Below are 8,881 nucleotides of genomic sequence, written 5' to 3'. Positions count from 1 at the left end.
TTTCAAGGATTTCCTGTGACAATGTTCCAGTTTTCTTCAATAATATTTTTGATACTGTGATAATCCAAAGTGTATCAAAAAAAAAAAAAAAAACGTACGATTTCATGTCATCTGTCAGAAATCTGCTCTGGATGTAAAAATAATGCACTAGCCAAACACCTTTCTCTTCATAAAAGAGACAATTTTTATGTTCCAGATCCTGGATCACATAGACATGGATGATCTTGAAGGAGACATCTGAAATATTCTGGAGAAACATGAACGCATGTGGCAATTAAAGATGAACTCTTTTAGGAAGCCTGGACTACACTACTACTGTTCAATTAAAAGTGCACTAGAACTTAGAAAATTGCCACATTGTTTACATGACTAATTGTATTTTATTTTATTCTACAAATTGGTTTTAAATACAATTTTAAATCAGTTGAAATTTAAGTGTTTCCATCATACATTTTTTCTTATTTTTTTCTGGTTGTGTACTTAAAAGGATTTTCGACTGGAAACAGACTGCCTGCCTTGCTTGCATTACTTTTGAATACTTAGTAATGTTGTACAATTATATACTTTCTATCATTTTTTGTTTTGACTTAAGACGAGTTTAAGTTCTCTACTTCTACTACTATTGTCTGATCTGATTAATTAAATAGTGATTAACTAAAAATATATGGACTGAAAATCTTCCACACAGAGAAGTTTCTTACACTGTTTTGTTTTTGGACCCACTACACTTTAGTGGGCTGTTTTGAGACTTTGGGGATACCACGGAGATTATTTGTTTTATATATATATATATATATATATATATATACACACACACACACACACACATATATGTATACACACACACACATATATATATATACACACACACACACATGTATATATACATACACATCCATATATACACGTACACACACACACATATATATATATATATATATATATATATATACACACACACACATACATTTTTATTTACTTATTTTTTGTGACACGGTACTACTAATTTAAAATTATGCATTCCTATGTCTGAAATGCGTGTTACATTGCTGATGTTCAAACAGCTATATGGGAGCCACATGAAGTAGGAAATGGCATATTTAAGTGAGCTTCAGCATGGCTTTGCAATACTTTCCTTGCTCTATCAAATGCTAGCTGATGTGCAAAACAATTTTGCTAAGTTTTCATAAAATCAGTCAGAAGCAATCAATGGGACAACATTTTATAATGCAGACTCTTTTACAAAGGTAATGCCTGCTGCAAGCTAGATCTGGTGGTGCAGATGGAATCCTGATTTCAGCCCACATGACCAGAGTTCACTTAGTGGGTCAGGTGTCTAAGCAGCTGTCGGGGGGGGGGGGGTGTCAATTTTTGGGGAGGAAGTAGGGGGGCAGAGTTGGCCACACATCAATACAAATTGTTTGGAGGTGTTGTGGCAATGCAAATAAACAGCCTGGAGAAGTAGTAATCTTCAACACAGGTATGCTGAAGTATGCATCTGGATGGGAAAAGTCATTGAGCGCTTCCATTATGATGCGAATCTCATCTCTCCTACCTTCCACCGTGGGGCAAGGCTAGGCCATTAGAAACACCCACAATGCTGGGCTGCTGATGAGGCCATAAAGCACCCACCATAGCTGCTTTAATGATGGACCCTCCCTTTGGACAGCTCTTTCCATGATTCTGGGTGAAATTCTCAAGTAAGCAAATGAACAGATCATGTGCAACTGTGTGTGTGTGTGTGTGTGTGTGTGTGTGTGTGTGTGTGGGTGGGGGTGGGGGGGTAGCTGCTTGATATTCAGCAGACAGAGGCAAAAAACATTTACTGTTACAGCTTAAGACTTCAGAGTAAGTTCAAAGCATCTGTTTAAAAGGCAATATGGTGACTAATTACCTGCACAATAAACTGAACTCAGAGCACCACAATATCTGCAGTTCACCAGGCCGGACACCAAAACAGTCTACAATGAAGGATTATGCATAACTAAAAAAAAAAATTCACAGACACAGTGCATCATTTTACAAATGTGCTTTATATACACAAAGTGTACTATCATTATTCAAATGTTGAGACTGGATAAAAATACTCATACTTACATGCTAGATTTTGTACCATATTTTTATACAATTTTCATTTTATTAGCGTAAATGTTAATTATACTAGCATATCAAGATTCACCACACAGTTTTAAAAAGCTTCCAGTGACATTTGTATCCAAATAGCAGCAAAATGCTATTTTTTTAACATATACAAAACCAAGGTATTAAACAGTAAAAAAACTAAGATTCTGTGTGTATCAAGTAGTAATGCAATCCATTTCCTCAGCATCATATTGTTACACTTTTCACTCAAGAGTGCTTTGCTTACTAGGCAGGCACATGTAAAATATAAATGGTTAATGTTTACTTCCAGACTATATCACTTCGGTAACCTAGTGTAAAGTATTCCAAGATGTAAATAATCTGAGTCTCAAATGCTGATACACATCAGTAACCCCCTCCAAAACTGAGGGGGAATGCTTCTCTCCCTCATGAAGAATCACGTAAATTGCATGAGAAAGCAGCTTGAACCTCACATTAAATAGCTGCTCCACTAATAATGCAAACAAAAGCAGCAATTCCTAAATACCCCCATGAACGGGGAACTACAGGAATGTATTTCTCAAAAAACAAATCTCAAATTAACAGCATTTTACAAAAATGCCAGTAAACAAGCAATACTTCAAGCAATACTGCATTTTAAGTAACCAATTTGGAAGCAAGATAAGCCCACTTTATGAAACACAAAGACAAAAGTACAGGACTAGCTGCCTTTTAAGAGTAGTACAGAATGTCTTATAAACCTGAACAATCTCAGTTAAACTTGTTTGAAGATACATTGCAAAGTAAATTCTACAATGCTAAACCTGAACAATCTCAGTTAAACTTGTTTGAAGATACATTGCGCAAAGTAAATTCTACAATGCTAAAACTGAACAATCTCAGTTAAACTTGTTTGAAGATACATTGCAAAGTCAATTCTACAATGCTCCTTAGACAGATTACAGTAACTCAATGCTGTTCTGCAGATTAAGTTTAACCATTGCTTAAAATAAGAAATTATCGTTATTCCATAAATGAAGACATTTGCAATGAAAATCTCCGGCATCAAGGATTTTCAGTGGCATACCAGCTGAACAAAAATACCTTTACTTCCCTTATGGTTAATGAAAAGTAGGCTGTGTTACCAACAGCAACAGTTTAGCAATAAGAATTTTCAGTCTTCAGCACCCTGCAGGCGATGGTGCAAAGTAGTATGTGGCCATTAAGATAAAATAGACCACCACCAATACAGTACCTGCATAGAAAAGAAAAGTAGTCAGTTTTACACATAGAAAAGAAACTAATACTTGCCCTCTAGTACAAAACATCAATTCTCTCTAGGCTATGCAGCATTACTGCTTCCAGAAATATCCATAACTTAACATGCTATCTAAACAACTGACATTTCTGTCACTTGGTAAACCATTTAAGTAGCTTCCAATTAAAAAAAAAGAGTAAAAAGAGGCCTTGAATTTGGCTTGTACTTAAAACAGAGTCACTTTACTGAGAATTGCAGAACTTTAAAGCAGCACCCAACAATGGAAAGTAATCTGGAAATATAATCGGTGATGAGTATAATTCTTGTCACTAACTTTTCAGAGTTCTGCATTGTCTTAATTTTTGCCTGAATTTTTTTATATATTTCCTGAATGAATTATTTTATATATTTCCTGGGCATTGCTTTTTTGTTCCTGATCTCTTCTGAAGCTGGTTTTGTCTCTCCCACACACCCTATTCCCGTGGTGTTTGTTATAGTTGGTGGCTTTGCCATTGCCTGCCCCTACTGTAAATTTGGTCTGGGACACTCCTCCCAGTCATTCTACCTATTACTGAGAACATTTGAGAAGGCCAACCCACTTAGGTTCTTAACCTTGAATTATCTTCTGCTCCTCCTTCCCCCTCCTTGCAGTTCACTAGCAAAAAAAAATCTCCTTGTGTTCTAAGTGCTGAGTGTGCTTCTCAGCTGATGAGTATATTTTTGGTACTTCTTAACCGTTCAGAGTTGAATAAAGCAAAATTTGAATTTAATTCAGAATACATTGCATTTATTTAAACTGTATTTGCTTTATTTTTAGTGCTGTTTTACTGCTTTCTGAAAAAAAAAATCTAAGCTTGTTTCCTGTCTTTCCTGTAACTAGTCTAGTCCAGATACAGATTTGCTGTATCCAGGACTGTTTGTAAGCTTCTGAGCCCCCCCAAGCCTTTCTGTGTTGGCGGGAAGCCTTCTAGCTTATCAGTGGGAGTGGTAAGTACTAGGCAGCCTATCTATCACAAGAGTAGGTTTTTTTTTTGGTCCAGAAATTGTAGTTTGACCATTTGGGCAGTTTTTCCATCTCTTTCTAGTCAGTTTTTGACCATTTGGGCAGTTTTTCCATCTCCTTCTAGTCTATGGTTTAAAAGACCGCATTTGTGCTTGTTTCCTGACTTTCCTGTAACTATAGTCTAGTCCAGATACAGATTTGCTGTATTCAGGACTGTTGGTAAGTTTCTGAGCCCCCAAGCCTTTCTGTGTTGGAGGAAAGCCCTCTAGCTTATCAGTGAGTGGTAAGCACTAGGTAGCTTATCTACCATAACAGGAGTGGTTTCTGGCCCAGAAACAGTAGCTTATTGGCTGTTTGGGCAGTTTTTCCATCTCTTTCAACTTTCTGCATTTAAAGTCCACATCTGCACTTGTTTCCCACCTTTCCTGTAACTAATCTAGTCCAGATACAGATTTGCTGTATCCGGGACTTTTTGTGAGCTTCTGAGTGGTGCCAAAGTCTGCTAGTTCCCTCCTCTCCTGCACTTTTACTAGCTTATTAGTTTAGGACTTTACCAAACTTCTTGTAGCAATTACTGTAGCACGCAAGTGCTACCAGCACAATGTTCTACAAGGAAACACCTCCAGTATTTATTAATGCCCACCCCTCCAGGGATGTCTAAAGGTCAGTTGCTGTGCTTTCTCCTATTAACCTGGTGAACTTGGGCATCCTGAGGCAATGTAGCAACTGCCTCATGTACACTGACAACCCTCCCAACACTCAGACTTATGAGAGATGCACTAATACATCCAAATTGGAAGCCACGTACTCTCCAGCCAAGACTGGAATAGCTGGTCAAGAGGAGAAGGTCAACACTTGCACCACTCCACATGGAACACAGCCCTCCAGAACACACTCCAGCACTGCCTTCACATAAAAACACAAACCACACACCCACCTTTGCGGAGGCTCTCAAAAATCTACACAAACAGCAGAGACCTCCAAGGCAGAAACACACCCAACCACCATAACACAACACTAATGACGAGACACAACTCTCCTAAACAGTGTACCACTCAACCAAAGCCCCTAAGGTAAAACAGCATGCCCAACACACTAGTCATAGGTGACTCAATAGTGAGGCACACTGATGTCCCACTCACTAGGTTGAATAAGGAGAAAGTAACAGTCAGTTGCCTGTCAGGCACCAGGATCCACCACATAACTCACGCACTCGGGTCCCTCAACAACGGGTACAAATATAACTGTCATTGTACATGTGGGTGTGAATGACCTGAAACGTACCTCCCTGCCCTACATGAAGAGAGACATGGAGGAGCTTTGGATTATATAGCCCACGCGGGTATGACCATAGCTTTGAGCAGCACCCTACCATCACACAGAATGATACCACAGTACAAGCAGAAAATGATGGATTTCAACAACTGGCTAAGTTTCTGGTGTCATTCTAAGGGGATCCAGTATCTGCCTGCCTGGGATGACATGACTGACCTCGATGCTTTGCCAGAGATGGCATGCATCTGTCATGGCTAGGCTTCCGGATACTGGCCAAGACTCTTGCCACCTCTATAGTGCCTTTTTTAGGCAGTCTTCCAAAGAGCAAATTACCACTAACAGCTACAAAACAAATGCAATCAGAGTCATGCTGCACAATGCTAGAAGTCTAAATCTCAAAATGCACTCACTCGAAGCACTCCTTAATATGGAGAACATAGACATTTGTGCTGTAGCAAAGTCCTGGTTTCAAGGCAGCAGAAAGCACCCTTGCACTACCAGGCTATAACGCATGCCACACCTTTCGACCCCAGAACTCGGACTGAAGCTCCAAAGGCGGTGGTGTTTCCATATTCATAAAGGATGCGCATACCTCCAGACAGGTAGCCCAACATAACGAATCTGAGATACTTCAGGTGCAGCTAACACTGGGTAAGACAGCGATTCAGGTCATAGCCTGCTATAGGTCCCCAACTATGTCCCAAGACTCTCACTCCACATTCCTAAGCACTCTGGAAAATATTAGGGTCAAACCTAACACACTCATACTGGGCGACTTCAACTACCCCTCCATTAACTGGGAAACCTACTCATGTACCAATATACTTGCCCAATGCTTTCCGGAATTCATTAATTCCAATGCTCTGGACCAGCTGGTTCTTACCCCCACTAGAGGTAGCAACATCCTTAACCTGGTCATTACTAACATGGACGACTGTTGCTCTACACCAATAGTCAACTCCTCCCTGGTTAGATATGACCACAAAGTAATCACCTTGGAAAGCCACCCCCCACAAAGGTAACCACTATGAAAAACTTCTCCAAAGCTAACTTTGGGCTCCTAAAAACAGAGGTGGTCAACTTCACGCCACCCATGCAAATGCAGAAAAGTTGCATGACCACCAAATCATACACCAATGCACTGCATGAACACACAAATGCATGGATCTTGCCATACCCAATAGAACTAAGACGCTCTCCTCAAAAAAAATGAAGGTGATCTGGTGGTACCCTGCCATAAACAAACTCTACAACAGGAGGAGGAAACTGATGTGGAATAAGACGAAGTCCCAAGACTGGAAAAACTCCCTTATCAGCCTCAAGCAAATGGTTGAGATACCTCATCAAATCCTCTAAAGCTAGCTATGAAAACAGAATTGCAGCAGATAGTAAAGACAACCACAAGGCCTTCTATAGTCATGTAAAGAATCTCCACAGCAATACCCAGATTTGCTCTGAGCTACTGCACAATGGTACCTCCTATACCGAGCCAACAGATATTGTCAATATACTGGCGACAGATTCATTGTTAACTTTACCCCTCCCCACAAAGGATCAATCACAATACCAGTAGATTGCCAGGCACCCAGTATTACTGCTGCACAGGTTAAAACAGCACTGTTCAAGGGCAAGAATACACCTTCTATGGGACCTGAGAATATCCCTGGCTTTGTTCTACATGAACTACAGAGTGAACTGGCACCTCACCTGTTTGCCCTGTTTAATCACAGCCTCACCCTCAGGCTTTGTCCCTACTGAATGGTGCACTGCTACAGCCATCCCTCTCCACAAAGGAGGAGCAACTAAAGACCCTGGTAATTATCGCCCAATTAGCCTGACGAGTCTGATATGCAAAGCTATGGAACGCATCATCATGGACCTAATAAACAAGGATATAGGGAATCTCCAAACTCTGGATCCTACACAGTTTGGTTTTATGAAGAGTAGATCATACCTGCTCAACTTGGTCGACTTCTTTGAGTCAGTCACCAGAGCTGTGGGTGAAGGCAAGGTGGTTCACACAGCCTACCTTGAGCTGGCCAAGGCCTTTGATACCATTCCCCACTAAGAAATCATAGAAAAACTCACTAAGCTAGGCATCAACCCCTATATTATTAGGTGGGTTGCAAACTGGTTCACAGATAGAACCCACAGTGTGAAAGTAGCTGACTCCAAGTTGGACTGCTGACCAGTCACTAGTGAAGCCCCACAGGGTTCGGTCCTGAGTCCACTCCTGTTTGGTATCTACTTCTCTGAAGTCCAGACCAACACGAAGGGACTCTGGCTGACAAATTTTGCAGACTATTGCAAGTTGGGAGCTATTATTAACTCCCAAAGTGATGTTGACATCCTACAGAAAGGCCTCTGACACAGACTGGTGTCAGAACCATGGCCTTAAGCTCAACGCCAAAAAATGTCATCCCCCTTGGGAAAAACCCAGTTCCCTTGAATTACCACATTGATGGTAGTCCACTGAACACAGAAGGCATTATAAGAGATCTGGGAACACAGGTTGACAGCAACCTATCTTTTGACCACCACATTGCCACTGTGGTTAGAAAGTCCTTCTAAGTGTCACATCTCATTACTAAGAGTTTTGCATCCAGGAAGAAAGAGGTCATTGTCTCCCTCTACTCTTCCCTCATTAGGTCAGTCATCAAGTACAATGCTCCATTTGGCATATACCTCACTAGACACCTGCAGCAACTGGGGAGGCTACAAAAGTACCTCACAAAGAGGATCCTAGGCCTTAAACACTTGTCCTATATGGACAGACTCAAACTCCAACTTTTCTCGGTCTCATATCGCCTACTTTGAGGCAATCTCTGCTTGACTTACAAAGCCATGTCTGACCCAGCTCTGTTAGAAATGTTACATCTAAAGAAATCCCAATCAATCCACACCCCTCGTTCCAGAGACCTTAACCTCATTACCACAATCAACAGAACATGCTGGAGGGACAGGTTCATAACCCAGAGACTGCCATGCTATGAAACAGACTTCCCATACATGTCAAGCAGAGCACCTCACTGGCCCTCTTCAAGAGAAATCTTGAGTGGATGGGAAATAGAAAATTCACCCTGGGGATCACTCCAGTGGCTCTACTCGTCAGAGGCACTAGGAACTAAAGTCGGGTGACACGATGCCAGAGTAATCCTATGGGCTAGGCTTGTAAAGGCTCCATGGCCATTTGCCTAGTACACACCTATGAACCTAGTATTACTAAATCTTTAAGTCATCTATGCAAGCTTACATTTGTTTTA

The 8,881-nt window shown here is 40.8% G+C and overlaps 1 protein-coding gene across 1 annotated transcript in view; it reads right to left on the bottom strand.

The window, feature by feature from the left end:
• Positions 1-2,516: 2,516 nt before the first annotated feature.
• Positions 2,517-8,881, bottom strand: part of LOC122815962 (putative cation exchanger C521.04c) — a 362,397-nt gene continuing 356,032 nt past the window's right edge. The window contains exon 5 of the mRNA XM_044088849.1: positions 2,517-3,337. Coding sequence (XP_043944784.1) covers positions 3,264-3,337 — 74 coding nt within the window. The 3' untranslated portion in view covers positions 2,517-3,263. The remainder of the gene's footprint in view (positions 3,338-8,881) is intronic.

This window comes from Protopterus annectens, chromosome 11.part0, assembly GCF_019279795.1.
Source record: "Protopterus annectens isolate FY-2018-M chromosome 11.part0, PAN1.0, whole genome shotgun sequence".
NCBI lineage: Eukaryota > Metazoa > Chordata > Ceratodontiformes > Protopteridae > Protopterus > Protopterus annectens.
This window is presented reverse-complemented; position numbering and strand designations above follow the sequence as displayed.